Raw genomic sequence first — 17,185 nt, forward strand, 5'->3', positions numbered from 1 at the left:
CAGCCATAAGGCATAGTGCACTGTACCACAAGTGAAGGCATATCTACAATATTGGCGTGTATTTCCTAAATTTGTAAGTGCCAGTGAAGCCATCGAGAGCATCGGCTGGAAACTCGACAACTAGAGTTCTGCAACACTATGCTGGCTTCCCTTAACACAGAGTTTTTGGTACCAAACTCTAGGAGTGTTTGGTACCAAACTCTTCCTCTCAATAATGATTACGGCGTGGGATTTATTGTACCATGTACCCAAAGGGCACCTCAGAGGAGCCCCCTGAAAACCTGCCAACCCTGGTGTGGTCTCTGAACGGCTGTAGGCAGCTATCAACCACCAGACATGTTTCTGGACCCCTGGGTAGAGAGCCCCTGCTCTCTGGGACCAGAAACAAGGCACAATCCAGGCAGAGGTTTCATGCCTCCCCTAGGATGGGCCAGTGCTTAAAGAGGGGAGTTTCAAATGCCTGCCGCCTTTGTAATGCGACTCTCAGTTTCTGCTGCTAGCAGCAGATGGCAGCCCCTGGTTTATACCCCCACTTTGGGTGAGAAAACGGCAGTAAAAATTCAAAAGAGTAGGAAGCGTGCCCACCTCTGCTAACTCCACCCCTCAAGTGGGGGAGGCGAGGTGAAGCACAACCTTTAGTCCCAGCCAACTTGAAGATGTGGAGACCCCTCCAATCAGGGCTGTGGGAAGGGGGGCATAATAGAGGGTGTAGTCACCCCAGGTAAGGTGCCCATTGGCCCTACCTGCTACTCACCTAAAATGCCTCCTACATTTAGTATTGAAGAGGCTCTCCCAGACCTCTAACTCAGATCTGTGACGAGCTAGAAGAAAAAAGACGATCCTGCAGAGAAGACTGAAGACGGCGACTGCCTTGGCCCCAGTCCTACCAACCGCTTTCCAGCTTCTGCAAACCTGCAAGCTGTCTTGCAGCCAGCGACCTCTGAAACCCCTGGGAAGACTGATGCCTTCGAGAAAGACTCCAATCTTCCGTGGACAGCAGACCTGTCTTGAAGTAACCTTTTCCAAGGACTCCGGATCCAGGTGGATCCGCGTCTCCTGCCCACTCTGCACCCGATGCCCACGGCCCAAGTCTGAGTGGCTCACCTGTGCAGTTAAGTCTCCCCAACGATCCTGACCTCTTGTCCAGAGTTGACTGACCTTTCCTGATCTCTACGACGGTGCCTGCGATGTGAATCCAGAGGCTCCCCTGACTGCGACCGACTCTGGTTAGAAGACTCCAACATCGAAAGGCACCCCTGCACCCGCAGCCCTTTGGCCTTGGTAAGCTGAACTGACAGTGCACCTACGACCTCCTACATCCCAACTTACCTCTGCTGGCATTGGTCTTCCTCTTGCAACCTCTGGTGCCAAGCCTACAGCCTCTTTGACGTAAGAACCAATCTACCTAGAACGCTTCTGCATGTTAATGAAATATACTATTTTGAAGAGAATTTGGCATATTTGTACACGTTTGTTGCAAGATGTCTTAAACACTGAATGTGTTCAGGATACCTTATTTGTGTCTTTCTTTTACTTTAGTTAGTTTGTGAATAAACACTTGCCCGTTTATTTAACATATTTCTGAATGTTGGTTCTCTCTCATGTACACAGCAGTCCTATGCGGTCGTCAGCAGGGGGCCGTCTTTGAAGGTCATGAGGGCAGCAAGCGACCCCCAGGCCGTACTCTGAGTATCACTGCCCTAGAACTTTTCTGTCCAGTAGGCTCCTAACCCGTTGTACTAAAAGACAATCTCAATAAGAAAAGTGTATCTAACAATTCTAAAATCTGCAGGACAAGGCGCACACGCTTCTTCAATGTCTTGCCTGCTGCTCAGTGCATTTATTCGCCAGTGTAGTATCACACTTTAAAGGGGTCTTCTCTCAAGTGATAGATCCATATCCTATTCCTTGACATTCCGCAAGCAGACATATGACAAATGTACTTTTGCTTTTCTTCCATCCCCTTTGCAGCTGCCCTTTGGCAGCTCTGTGCATGCTTCAGTGTGTTTGGTACCTAGAAATGAGCCAGTAACACCAGATCCTCTATTTTGCTGAACCCCGCTGTGCATGTGTAGTCGTTGGAGGTATGCCAGGGTGGGGCATCAGTCTGTTTTGATGTGTGCACTTGATAACTCTCCATAATCGATCTGAATAATCAGCTCCTTGCTGCAGACTGGGGGTGGCTTCTTTCAGCACTGCAATATATGGATGGAACTTGAGATATTGGTTCTCGTTTGATCCCAGGACACCTTTCGCTTTGTGATTGCAAACATGTAGTGCGATGGGGCACATCTACTCCATTTTCGGTACTCAGAAGCAATGTAATTCACTGTGTGTTTGAAGCACCTGAAAGCCTTGCGTCCCTCTCAGTGCCAGGGGATAATGCTTCTTCTACCCTTAGACTCCCACAGCGCCTTGATTGACTCCCGAAGAATGCAGCAGCCAGGGAGGTTTTAACTTGAGTTATAAGCGTCTATTTTTAGTCACCATCTGTTTCTTCAGTAGCTGTAGAAACTTTTAAAGAAAATACCACAAAACTAATAAACATTGGAGGCCTCAGATGTGAGTAACTCAGCTTGCGTTTCATTGCCGCCTGTTCCAGGTGGGTCTAGTAGAGTGCGTTGTGACTGTATGAAAAGAAAACTTAATGCAGCTTTAAACTGGACAGCAGCCAAAAGGTGCCCAGTACGTTTGGAAGGAAACCTCTGTTTTTACTTTCTGATGGAAAAGCGAAGCCAATAAAAACTTTCTTTTGTTGACAACTTAATGCTTTTAGTTTATTTTCTGTCGGCCTTTCTGGTCGCACCCTTTTCACTTGGAGTCTTGTGCTTTGACTGGCCCTTATTCTACTAGAAAACCAAATATATACATTATGAACGCTTTTTACTAAATGAAACATAATAGGACACTCTAGCAGCTACAGCCATTTCAGTAGTGTCTATTACCAATGTATTTCAAGAAATAATGCCAGGCCCAAATGAATGCAATAATCAGATTACTCACTTTCATTACCTTCATTTTACAAAGAAGAATGTAACCAAGCAGTCTGTAGCCATCCTGCCTTTCCGCTGTTCAGCCTGCAAGGAGGCAATACATTACCAGCAGTAGTCATTTTAATTCTAAATAGGCTTGCCTCATATGTTTTTGAGAAATTTGGAACTACAAGGAACTCTGAACTTTTTATAAATACAATATTTCTCCATCCTTTTGGTAGCTATAATTGTCTTTTTACATTATGGAGATTTCACCTCCCCAGCTTAACACAATATTCTAGGTGTGCTTTACTAATTGTGTGCCATGGCGACATTACTTCCTCACGTCCTATGGGCTAGCCCTCATCTTATGTACCCTGCCGTAGCTGTTTTGTTCCTTGTTGTTTGAATGCTCTTTCGGTGTTTTTTAAGTGGCTCATAGTCTTCCTATGTGCATTCATTCCTTCTTCTTTTTAGACGTAGAATTCCTGCCAAATTGTATTTTTGTTTGGTTATTTTTAATTCCTTTTAGGCTTTAGCTCTTCTAAATGCCTTCCTATTCCCTTTGCTTTTCTTACAAATGTGACTGTCTCATACTGACATTTTTTTTTAAAAATTGCAAAACCAATAGTTTTACTTTTGCATGTGCGCTACTTTGTCTCATTAACTACTTTGTTATTTTTCGTGTTCTTTGATCACTAAATATGGAGGTTGGCCCTTTTGTTGTCCTCTGTGTTCGTACATGTTTTAGGATTTCCAGCGTGATCATGCCATAATAGGGCCTGCTTGATATATTCACTCCTCTCACAAACCTGGATTTCCCAAAGTTCCCTAAATCCATAAGTATGTAGTATCTCAGGTATTTTAGTTTACTGTCTAAAAAAAAAAGTCCTCAATTTGTATTTTTACACTTGAGCTGCGGGCTAAGACATAACGTTCTATGTCAAATGTAATGTCTGTTTTGCACAGTCTGTGATAACCTAGCTGGAAAAAAAAGATAAAGTGCTAGAGGCTAGCATGCACAGCCCCTTAACATATTGGGTGCCAATCAAATGGATGAGCTACATCCATTAAATACTTTAGGTTGATATAAACATATATCACTGAAAAAAACAAAGGTTACAGGGACTTTATAGTTAGGAAATTAAATGAAAAAAAGCCTTAGAAATTCACTGAAAAAAACAAAGGTTACAGAGACGTTATAGTTAGGCTCCGGTATTACTCGTACAGAACCAGAGAAATTCATCAGTTATACTTAGCTGAGCTAACTATAACTTGCGCCCTCACAATGCACTGCTTATGACCTCACATATTACATCACTCATGACATGGTCAGTGACATCACTGATGACACCATCCAGTGACTGTGTGTTTTAAAAAATATGAGTGTTAAATATATATACACCAAGGTGTACTGGTGAATCAGTGGGTGTATGAATGCCTGTATGGATGTTTCAGTGGGTGTGTGACTGACTGTATAAGTGAGTGATTAGGTGTTTCAGTGAATGTATGGGTGAGTGACTAGGTTGTGTGAATATCTGCAATAGTCTAAGACACACAATGGATGGACGGAATGCAGAACAAATCAAAATATTCACCCCTAGTCAAGAGATCTGGGTTAAATCCATCATTCTTTTTCTGACCATGCCACCCTAGTTTAGACCTGGCCATATGCAAATCAGTCTTGACCCTGTGCCTCATGGGAACAGTCCAGCTCGAACTGCCAAGCCAGGTCCTCCCTGCACCGGAAACAAGCATCCTAGGACCAGTTTCGTGGTTTCACCCCTCTTCAGCCAGGATAGTTTGATTCCAGTGGCACAGTGAGCCCAGGACCCACGTCTGAGCATACCTGGCGCACTTAGGACGAGAAAGCAAAAGACACACGATGGGCGGAATTCAGAACAAATCAAAACATTCACCCCCAGTCAAGAGATCTGGGTTAAATCCATCATTGTTTTGCTCCCCTTGCCACCCCAGTTTAGACCTGGCCATATGCAAATCAGTCTTGACCCTGTGCCTCATGGGAACAGTCCAGCCCGAACTGCCAAGCCAGGTCCTCCCTGGACTGTAAACAAGAATCCTAGGACCGGTTTCGGGGTTTCACCCCTCTTCAGCCAGGATAGCTTGATTCCAGTGGCACAGTGAGCCCAGGACCCACGTCTGGGCATACCTGGAGCACTGGAATGGCATGGTGAGCAAAATAACGATGGATTTAGGCCCAGATCTCTGTACTGGGGTGAATGTATGACATTGTTCTGCATTCTGTCCATCAACTGTTGTTTTTGCATTTGTCACCTTGACATAGGTCCCGTGCTCTCCATGCCACTGGAATCAAGCTAACCTGGTTGAAGAGGGGTGAAACCCCGAAACCGGTCCTAGGATGCTTGTTTCCAGTCCAGGGAGGACCTGACTTGGCAGTTTGGGCTGGACTGTTCCCATGAGGCACAGGGTCAAGACTGATTTGCATATGGCTGGGTCCAAACTGGAATGGCATGGTGAGCAAAAAAACAATGGATTTAGGCCCAGATCTTTGTACTGGGGTGAATGTATGACATTGTTCTGCATTCTGTCCTTCCACTGTTGTTTTTGCATTTGTCTTCAATAGTCTGTTAGTTGGTGTCTAAGTGGCGCTATGGGTTTGTGAGTGGTACGTATCTGAAAAACTACTGAACGAATTTACAGCAAAACAAAAAAGGACACTTTCTGGACCAACATCTAGCTTTCTGCCACATTTGGTGTAATTCCGTTCAGCAGTTCACGCTGTAGTATTGTTCAAACAATGGGAAATCTCCATTGACTTAACTTGGGATAAATGCATTTTGGGACCCCCCTTCTTTCTCGCCCCCCTCTTGAAGGATGGAGTGGTAAGTTTTCTATCGCAAGAGCCCACTGATGGGTAACAACCCCCCTATTTCCAGATGACACCCTGTTGGTGTCAAAAACCCCAGTGGGGTTACAGTCATTACTAAATAGATTTAAACTCATCTGTGACACCTGGGGCTTGATAATAAACACCACTTAAACTACATTCATGGCTTTTAACCCTCCCAAGTCATATAAGGGCAAACCAACCTTAAGAGGTACCCCTCTGTAAAGAAACTACCTATGAGTCAGATTTGAGGAGAGAATGACCTGGAAACCCCATTTAACAAAGATAGTACTGAGCCACAAGCGTGTCACAGGGGCATTAGGGAAAGAACATCCTTCGTCGCACAGACCTGGTGCTGCTGCTTTACAGGTCTACGACTCAAAAGCTGTTAGCTCCGCCTTGTATAGGGCAGAGCTGTAGAGCTTTGATAAGACAACCAAGATCACTAGTTCAGAGCATAAATTCCTAATGAATCTAGTGATGCTGCCTCAAAGTACCCCATTTTCACCTCTAATGTTGGATATGGTAAGACACTCCATTAGTGACATTGCCAAGCTCCGCCCTTTGTCATTCTAGGCCAGAATTCGTAGGACTCCGGAGCCACTGCCTAATACAGAAGCCCTGACAGAGGTTATCTGTGGGGATACCTGTAGCAAGGTGGGGTGGATAATAAACATAAGAAATATTGTGGTTGACGTAGGCCTTCAGGAAGCCTAAGAAAAACCGGACTCACCCCTGCTCCAAAAAGATACAATAAAGTGTTATTATTGGGAATGGGTTGCGCAACAAGATTCCATCAGGCCTGACCGGGAGAGACTTACCACAGAATTACTGTTGCACAAACAGGCTAGATTCCTGGAACCTTATCTTGGCTTAATCCAGGTACTTCAGGATCGGAACCTCTTCATCCAATTCAGGTTTGGTACTCTCCCTGTGAATGAGGTATCAGCCAGGTGGCACACCAATGACCAAAGCTTAAGCAACTGCCCAGGTTGCGAGGCACCCGTGGAGTCTGTGGCCCACTTGCTGTGTGTATGTCCAGTTTATGCATGCCCAAGATCAAAATGGATTAAACCTGTGTGTCTGCAAATGGGCACACAGAATTACCGGGAGGACTTGCGTATCCTCAAATCTGATACTAGTCCCCTTTTTGTATGTACAGTTGCTAAATTCCATGGCCACATGTGGGGCACTAGGAGAAAGATACCCGAGAGACGAAGCACAGAACTCAGCGGGCTGGCTTCCAGCACCTAATTGGCTCTGGGCATTAAGCACTTCTGACCATGGAAATATGTTCACCAATAGTGCCATTGCACAAGCACTTTATTGTATATAGCAGCCAAGATGACCAAATACACTGGTTAAAAACATAAATCCGAGGTCATTGCGCAAACATTCTGCAAGGAGACCACAGGGCATTTTATCATTTTTAACCTTTGTAATATTTATTTTTTAATGCCTTTAAGTCCGCACTGTAAGAATGCACTTTTAAGAAAAATTGTGTTTATCTTTATCATGATAGGCGGATATTTTTATCAAGTCTGAGCTGGTTTTAATACTGGCAGAGAGTGTATCATGTGGAAACAGGAGGATGGACTGTGCTCCGACAACACTCAATTGTTTCGACGTTGCAAAATGTATGTCTCTGTAGAAGGAGGAACTTGTGCATAATTCATGTTATGTTTCTCACGAACTGTTTATAATTTATATCTTTTAATTACAGCATATGTCTGTTTTGTCTATTAACTCTTATGACACGAGTTGCCAAACTAAAGCTTATATATAGATATATATATAGGCACATTAGTAATTAACTGGTTATCAGTCATAGATTCAACACAAACTTTTGGTCTGAGATGTCCACTCCTTTCTGTTTTACAATCAAACGTTCAATACGCATAAACTTACCCAAGCAACCCTCCAGCTCGTGTTTTTACTTCTAAAATCATGTTGTCAGGATAAATGGCTTGAATTGTATCGTGCAGAAAAAAGTTCACTGTTTTAGGAGGTAATTGTGTTTCTGATTCAACAAAGGCTTGTTGCCATATTCTGCTGGACAAAAAGAGAAAATAGATAATTTTTTGAAGCCTACAAATTATTGCCAATAATCATGGACATTTACCTTTCAAGCATCTGTTAAACTGATGTGTATTCTGTAACTGTCAACAAAGGCTTTAGCCTCCCAGGCCACTGTGCCATCTACCAGACCTTTGAGCAGTAGCAGCCCTGTGCAAGCCATTTCTACCCTACATTTATTTTCACTCTCGTTTGGGCCTTTTTATGTAAACAAGATGTTTGGTGCTTTCATCTTTTTTTCTACTGAAATGGGTAGTGTTGGTACAGTGGTATACAGTATTCAGTATGCTTCCTTCAAAACGTGGTTTTACCATCTTCCGCAGTAAGCATCTTGACGATGTTGGTGGCTCATAGCCTGGTGATAGATCAAGTCTCCTAACAGTAGCAATGTCTATAGTTGAAGGTCTGCCAATGATGAGGTTTTGGATATGCAAATTAGCAGTGTCTGAGCAGTAGGCAACTTGGCAGCCATTAGCTTCAAGAGAGTATGGGATCACAATAAGTCGGAAATAAAGAAATCGCCAAACACTGTCAGTACCCACCAGTGCCCTGATTTGTTTTGTTATCATCTAAGATAACGAGCCCCTAAGGGCCTTGAATGAACTATAGGTAGCATAAAAGAGTGGTGTCTGCACTGACTCACTCCCCTCACCTATGGCAACGGGTAGGAAGTACTCCGCCTTACTGCTGTGCCTTGTGATTTCCAAGTTTAAGCTGCTAGTTTGTAGTTGGCTGTGAATATTGGTTGCATCGGATTTTAGAACCAATAACACTCTTCACAAGTCCCCGCCTTATCTTTCCATTGGCTTCCTGTCAACTAAAAAGAGCCCTGCATCACCAAGTGGTAACTCAGAACAACTCTTAAAAATAATCTTTCTCAAAACGATCTCAAGCCTTCCCGCTACATGTCCTGCAGCTCTCCATCAAAACAGTACATCAGAATCAGAAGTACTTTATTTCCAATAAACATATTCGTATAGAAATATTACACACAGTTCTCGTTCATAAAAAGAAAAATATGAACAGATAATTTTAGTTAACTGAAACAATTCATAGTCACAACTACTTGTAGATTATGCAATTTCTGCTATATAAACATTACATTTTCCTCTACCCAGACCTGAAACAATCTACAGCCCAAAGTCCCACATATATTTAAAACCTTTCATTAAAAATAGTAGAAAATTGATCAATATAAGAACAATTCATTCAGCCCCAATAGCATTTTAAAGTGCATTTAAACAATAACCAACATTACGTTTTACCCCAAACAGGATTCTAAAGTGCAATATGCACAGCAGGATTTCACAACCTTCCTATTGGGTGAATACACTAATTTACTTGACGTCACCTTACTGAGTATAGTTACACCCATACAGACCTGGACCTAGAACCCTTTGGGGAAGATAATGCCAGCTGAGTCTTTACGATTTTACACAAATATTGACCAACGGCGAAGGCTACATCTCGAAAGCTAAGACTATAAATCATCTCTAGCCCCATTTCTCTTGTTTGAATCATGTGTTTTTTAAGCACAGGCGGAAGTATCTTTTTCCTTGCCTCAGAAGAATACACAATCCAACAATAAATGGCTCACTGAATATTTCCTACCTCTCTTACAAGGGCACTGCCTATTGTTCTTAATAACCTCTGTTTTTAATCCCTTAATACCCCACTCCAGCGAACCTGACATCTGGGTCCTAACAGCTATTAGGACTGTTTAGTCAAATTGGCATATTATCTTTCTGGCACATTTGTTCTTCAGAAATCTAGTGCCATCCTCCGTTGTTATTGCCCTCTGAGCGTTTTGTAGCATCATTGTTCAGTCAGGGTCTTCGAGCTCTAATTCCCGCATGTGTTTAGACTAATAATCAGACTATGTACCAGAGCGCAGCTGCTGTTTTTGGTTCTCGTCCAGGACGTAATGGAGTCAAGGTGTGAGACTCGCCAACCGAAACCCAACTCTCAGAGCCACAAATCCCATGTGCCCGGTCCACATGGCGTTAAAACAACAACAAGGCAACCTGTTCCTGTCTAGCAAAGCTAAAAGTAAAAATGTGATTCGACGCCAACCTTGGCTAATCCTCCTCCTGTTTTCATTGTCCTGAACATTCGTTCTGCGGTGGGCGAAGGCCATGCAGCTTAAGCGTGCACTGACAACTGTGATTTTCTTTCCCTTTTTTCTAGGCGAACAACTGTTAGTTTTGTGGCCTACTGCTGTTCCACCCTGTGTCTGCAGACGTTTGACTTACTGAGTTGATAACCGGCATCAAAGCCACTGAGGGAACCCGCCTGCTCCGAGCTGTCAAGGTCTGCCTGTACTGCATTTGTCTGTTCGGGGATTGTCATCTAGGTGCCATGGCTGTAGTGGCCCCAAAGACATGGATCACTCACCTGCGTCCTACCCTTCTGCGTTTCTAAGGGCTAAATGAACAAACTGAAGAATAATTGAGAACAGCAGCGTTCCTTCTTCGTGAATATGATGCGCAGTAGAATGCTTTTGCGCCCATGTGTCTCCTTAATCTATTTTATATTGAATAATCGGTTGCAGCAGCTCTACAGCAGAACCAACCCTGCAGTGCAACTGTGATATTTTTGGGACATTTTCAAATTAACCCAATCCTTTTCCCCTTTGATACTTCATGCCGATTGGCCAATTCTTTTCTTGTAAAAAGTAGAGGGAGTTGAAGGCATCTCAACCAAAGTGGAGGTCCATGGAGCTGTTACTGTGTGGGAGCTGGATGCTTGTGCGTGATCAGAAATGGACGCTCAACAGAATTGCGGTCATCCAATGTCCTTCCATAAGGTTCGGTGCAAAGCACAGTATTGCTCTGTTGCGAGGCTCATCCCAAGACCTGATTTCTGAAGGTTTGCGCACTCAGCTGTACGAAACCAGAAAGCCTAAGGAAAGAATAACGTTATGCTCAGTTGCAAATAGTTTCAGCTATAGCGTGTGCAGTTTGGAAGAGAGTAGTCTTTTTTTCTCCAAGAAGAGAAATCTTCTGCTCATGATACATATAATTTTTAAAAAACTGGTAATCTCTCAAACTGTTTAAGTGGGGTCTCTTGACCCTCCCTTAAAGTGTGGAAGTGCAATAGCAGGGTGTTTGAAAGTGAAATGTGTTCATGTATTGAAAATAAAAGACAAAAAACGGGAAAATGTTTTGATGCTGTGTTGATCATGACTGAGGCGCAGGCCACTGCACTGAGAAGAGCTTGGGGGAGTTCCATCACACCTCCATGGCTCGCTTTGTGGAAACAGATCATACAGGGAAGTTTTGTTCTCTTTGTAATAGGCAACTGGTTGTTTATTATCAAACAAAATTATTATATTTCCAATTGTTCAATACAGTACAGTAGATCAAATGTAGTAAGATGCTTACAGGTGCTTTGTACAAGCACTTTGTCGCAAGCAAAAACCTCCTTAGACATAAGCACCCTTCCCACCTCCTCTAGCCACCGTTCTATCCCATGGTAGCGGGTGATTGTTTATAAAAATAAAATTAAGAACTTTCATTTTGCTTTCAAGGTAGTAAAGTCAATAAAAAGACAAAAAAAATGATGACCGCACGGATTGACTCAAATAACAAGTGAATTGTGAATGTATTCGGGAAGCGGACTGTGAACGCCCCTGGGATTGCCAGTGTAAACCAATCGATACCAAGCTCCTTCTCTACTTTAAAATGTGTACTGTTATACAATGAAATATGTAAACCTCGTACACATAACGTACGTCCGGCAACATTAGCCCTCTCCACCCGTTTGTGTCCTCCTCTCAGTTTTTGTTTTCCTCTCACCCAGACCTGACCAGTACAACATTTCCCCAGTTGGCAACAGGTCGCTCTGCCTGCTGTAGCCAGGGCACGGCAGACCCCCTCTGACGGGTGTGCACTTGTAAGACATTCAACCTTTCCTGGGCTTCTTTTGCAAGTCTAAAATGCAAAGATTCTCTCATGCTTCACAATGCGCCCCACTATTTTCCATAACATCTGCTTCTGTCCAATATCTCTTAATCATGTAACTCCTTCAAATCACGTTCATGAAATGTGCCTTCCATTCGACGCCTCGGACAGACGTGCTCCACGGGGGCTAAATCTGAAGCGACCATTGGCGAGTGGCACTCGATAGGATGGATTCCTCAGTGGAGTGCACATGACTTCACAGGTGCACTCGATCTCATATGTTGGTTAAATCACACCGAGGAGGCGTCATTTAATGCACGTTTCTCTTGTCCACAAGGCCAAAACATCAACCCATTTCTACAGAAATTTCGATTTTTGGAGCCCCTTGAACGTTTTAAGGTAGGTGATGATGGATTAAGCCTGCAAAAGTTATAGGGTGGTGGGCGAGATAATAAACGTATGGCTTCTTTTTGCTACCTCTAGCCAAAGAAAGCTGAATGAAACGTATAATGTACCTGCAAAATAAAAAGTGTGTTTTACTTTAGTAAAAATCAAGTTTAACTGTGAAAATGAAGACCGGCTGCTCTGTCTGCAATAATGCATCCGATTCCTGTTTGAATAAGATCATCGCCGAGCAATTTGCTGTCCAGGTTACTTTCGATGTATACAGTTCCATACACAATTGACAAGAATATGAACGTCGAAAGAACATTTTCCTTGCAAGAAGATGACTGTGAGGGATGGTGTATTGAGTCCTGTTGTTGTGTCCGTCCTGGCTTATATGTACCGCACTTTGTCATCAGACTCTCTCCTGTTTCCGCGTGGGGATATCTCCAGCAGCATTCCTTCCATGTTCCCGCACGTGCCTCACTTCCAGTTAATCTTTGTTCTCTGCCTGCTGGAGATTGTAGTAAGTGCAGGTCAGATTTCAGTGCATCACATAGAGCTCGATATTTAGTTCTCATTTTTCTTTTATCCACAGGCGCAGTTTGATTGTACTGGGTGTGTTTTTAGTTTTCACATTGCTTCATTCTGTATTGTTTACCTGATTTTATTGTATTAGAGTTAGGGGTAAGCAGCTGCTGTCTGGTCCTTACCCTCATGCAACCTGCATGGTTTTTCATTGGGGAGCCTTATACTAGACACTGCAGTCTCACATAATAACGTAAAAGTCTTCCTCCTTTGATTCAAGTCCAAATGTAAGCCTTTTGGGATAACACACACGTCTTTCTTCTGTTTGCAGAAACATTCCACAATATTGAATGACCTAGTCATTCCCGCTCTAGTTATGAGGTGTCCAGTACCCTTCAGGGGTTAACGCACCTTTTTGCTGTCCTTAGCTAAGTCTCTATACGAAGGTTCATTATCTAAAGAAGGCTGAACAGTGTACTATCAAATTTCTCTTTAAAATTACTATTCCTGTGGAAATTAGAGTGCAATCTAGCATGCAATCTGCCTTTTCCACTCCTCAGAGTCCTGGTGCTCCAGCTCATCCTTGTACCAGTCCTTACCGGTCCTGGAGAAGCAGATCTCACTTTCATAAGAGACAATTGGCACCTCCCCAGTTGTTCCTGCAATATCTTGCCTCTCTTTCAGTCGCCACAATTAGAGAATGAAGAAGGAATGTTTCAGGGTCTGCACTATCTACTGCTTTTTCCATGATGAGGCCAACGATCTCTCTAACATCCTAGTTATTGTCCGCGGCACCATTATTGATTCATGTTTCTCTACCTTGACTCATAAGATGGGCAATGACACCCTAATTGGCGCATTCACCATAACAGAGATGGTCTTGCACCGTCTGTGACTTGGACTTTTTTTCCACAAACCAAAGGTCTTCCCTGCTTCACTCTCTGAGTCTTGATTTTATTGGGGTGATTTTTTTTGTATAATTATGTTTTTTGAGTTTTTAATTTAATTGCAACAGAAAGCTGTACATAAATTAATACTATCTCAGTGTTATTACAATGGTTAAACTTTCTATTCTTAAAGTAAAAATATGCATCATATCAAGTATTATCACAATAGACTGTATTTCGGATTTATTTTTTGTCATTTAGTAATATTCTTAAGGCTTTTCGCTATGTGCTGAAGCAATTCCTATATCCTGTAAATTAGGGAAGAAATTACAACTCATATAAAGTCATTTGCAATTTTAACTACTTAGTGTGATTGATCCACCTAGAAATTATAAGTTGCCTTTTTTATATCACTGTACGCAGATGGTGTACCAGTACATCAGAAGATGGCAGGTAACTGCAAAATAAATATATAAGACTTCTTAAACACTAACCTGGAAATTGGTTTCCACCAGCAAATATCTAAAGCAAAAAACAAATCGAGTCTTGCTTCAATGCTTGCATGTCTTTAACGGAAGGTTTCATAGAGCCATGGATTCTTATATCCAAGTCATTCCATAAGTCAGCAGGACAGACTGCCTCACAGGCCTGGGTGCAGCAGGAGTCACTGGTGAGCCTGAGGCCACCCTCCCACCCCATCTGGCGAGTGAGGTGGGCCTTCTACCCCTGCTTTTGCATTGCCTTGTTTACGCACTGCCTTTGGTGGGATTAGGAGGCCCGGTGGCAGAGCGAGGAGGATGGTAGCCTGTTTGTCCTGCCTGTGGCCTGTACCTTTTCGGTGTAGAGCTGGGTTCCTGATGCCCTGGGGCCTGAGCATCTGCCCTTTTCAAAGGCATTGGTGAGCACAGCTATGGCCTCATGGGGCCGAGTCACTGCTGAAGTTGCCACCTGCAGAGGAGGATGACCCGGGCGCTGCTAGTGGGTAATTTGTTTGCACCACCCGAGCTGCTCTTTTTGGAGCCGGATTCCCGGTGGATGGCTAGTCCTGCATCTATGGGGTCTCTTGCTACCTGTGTGGCAATGGCCCTCCAGTCGCTGACTTGGCCCTCTCACAGTGCTTCTATGTGGGGGAGCGGAGGCTGGGCATAGTTGTTGGAGGCCCGCACTTTTTGGATCATCTCAGTCAGTGCGGATTTGAGCTGTTGTGCCGCTCCAAAAAAGAAAAACACTTACTTTGCGCTCGCTGCATTGCTGATGCTACGAGCGCAAGGTACGTTATTTTCTTTTTTTAAATTTAATTTACCCTGTTTGTCGTCTGTTGACTCCCGCCTCACCGCTCTGACCTGCACAGGCCGCTCCTGAGTCACCTCTCGGAAACACTACACGCATTACTCCTATCCACATAATTCCTCATATCAACTGGAGTATTGTCTTTCTACCCCTGGCTTGAGGGCATGGCCTGTAGAGGTATCCCACCTACTGCGCATGCTCTCGGACCACTGTCTGGTCAAATTGCAGCTGTCATTTCCAAACTCTTCCTCATTCTAACCACGAAGCTGTTTCCTCACAGACTCTCTCTCTTAGGCCGGGTCTTCTGCTATGAACTGCGCAGGGCCATACTGGAAGACTTTCAGTTGAACAAAGGAGCAGTTGCAAAAAGGTGCCTCACAGAGAGGCCTTTACAAATGGGATAGTGGCAGCTAAACATGCCGACATTCTCCGTGATATACGGAACCAACTTACATCAATCATTAGAGCAGAAGCTCAGAGATCTCGATAATCCAGCTATTCCCATTCATTCCCCGCAACTAATGCATAACTGCCACCAACTGCTTCAAGATTTCCGAGATTTAGCAGACCGCGAGGTACGCTACTTCAGGCAATATGCTCAAGCACGCCAATGCGGCGAAGGACAGCAGCCAGGTAAGACCATGTCTTGGCTCCTGTCCTACGACAGGCGGCAACGGAACATATATACTATTACATTTCAAACTGGTGCCCCGCTGGTTGACAGTGATTATATCCTTGCGGAGTTTGTGACTTATTAAGAGTCTCTGGGAAACGTGGCTTACAGACTTTGCTGCTCATATAGACAACGGAGGTGGCCTTGGTTTGGCTGGACCAGGGTCATCAACAGTTCCTGAGATACCATATTTTGGTGGAGGAAATAGTCACTGCCATACTTGCCCTGGCCGGGGTCAGAGCACCAGCGTCTGATGGCCTGTCCATCGAACTTCACAAAGCATTCAAGCATATCTTAGCGCCTCAACTTTTGGAGGTTTATGTAGAAGCGCTTGCTCATGGTGAACTTCCTCCGGCTCTGAGTGAGGCAGGAATTTCTGTGCTCCCTAAACCAGGCGGCAATGCCGGATACTGTATCCCCTATAGACCCCTCTTATTAAACTGCAATAACAAAATCCTAGCTAAACTTATTGGACTCAGTTGTCCCTAATGCTGGACAAAATAGTTTACCCTGTGCAAGCCGGCTTTGTACTCTACGGTCCACTTCCATTAAGCACCATTTAGTGTTCACTGTTTTACATCAACTCAACCCAGAGCTTCAGGCGGCAGTGGTACTGTTGGGTGCCGAGAATGCATTTAACTCCCTGGATTGGCCATTCCTAATGGAAGTGCTCAGGCGATTTGGGATCCCGAAAGGTTTCCTGGTCCTAATCATTCTGTTGTACAATCGCCCTTCTGCCAGGGTTACAGTGCATGGCCTTGTATCTGCACCATTACAAAGAAAGAGGGGCTTCTGACAGGGCTGTCCCCTAGCACCCCCCTACTCGTTATATTAGCTGTGGGCCCCCTAGCCTGTCGCCTCAAGAAGCGACTTACATAGAGGGCTGCGTTTCCTCTCTGGGAGACTATTATTGTCAATGTATGCAGATGATATTCTGCTTTTCGTTCGTCGTCCTCACTGATTCAAGAAATTATCAGATTCTGTAGGCATTCTGGTATTATCATCAACTGGGATAAAACTGATATATTTTCACTCACTGACCATACAAGGCCATGGCTGCTGGAATACCTGGTTCTGTAGTAGGGGATCTCTGTGTATAGTCATAATCTATGAATAGTCCCGCCCATGTGCGGGGACCCCGGAGCAATCAAAATATCTCTTAAGCTGTCCTGCATTTGCAAACCTGCAAAGACACTTAAGAGACAGACAAAATAATACAGCCTAATAACAATATGGCTGCACTGGCCAGCACTTCATCTGAAGTGAACACAAAAGCCAAAATAAAGATTAAATGTCATTTTTATTCACATCTGACATGTTCCTTTATTGTATCACACTCCCTTCACCAAAATCCCTTTAAACAATAGAGAGGAAGGGGTGGACAGACAAGCCCTATAGGCTGTCATTATGTGTCTGCTAAAAGGATACCGTGCCTTTAAGGAACTCTCCAGAGACCCCCGGTATCCCAGGATGCACAGCCAAAGCAAGTTACTTTCAGTTCTTTTTTCCGGCTCCTGCTAGCAGGACCCGGGAGCATTGAGCTCTACCCTTTTGGGTGGATGTTTTGGACTAAAAATTTTTTTTTTTTTTTTAAGATAAAAGTT

General features: G+C 43.9%; 1 protein-coding gene across 2 annotated transcripts in view; it reads left to right on the forward strand.

The window, feature by feature from the left end:
* LRRC28 (leucine rich repeat containing 28) overlaps positions 1-11,077 on the forward strand; it is a 431,942-nt gene extending 420,865 nt beyond the window's left edge. For both annotated transcript variants that reach the window (XM_085644518.1, XM_085644516.1), the window contains one exon: positions 10,105-11,077. In XM_085644518.1, coding sequence (XP_085500644.1) covers positions 10,105-10,177 — 73 coding nt within the window. In that variant the 3' untranslated portion in view covers positions 10,178-11,077. The remainder of the gene's footprint in view (positions 1-10,104) is intronic.
* Positions 11,078-17,185: the final 6,108 nt, after the last annotated feature.

This window comes from Triturus cristatus, chromosome 3_1, assembly GCF_964204655.1.
Source record: "Triturus cristatus chromosome 3_1, aTriCri1.1, whole genome shotgun sequence".
In the NCBI taxonomy this organism is placed as follows: domain Eukaryota; kingdom Metazoa; phylum Chordata; class Amphibia; order Caudata; family Salamandridae; genus Triturus; species Triturus cristatus.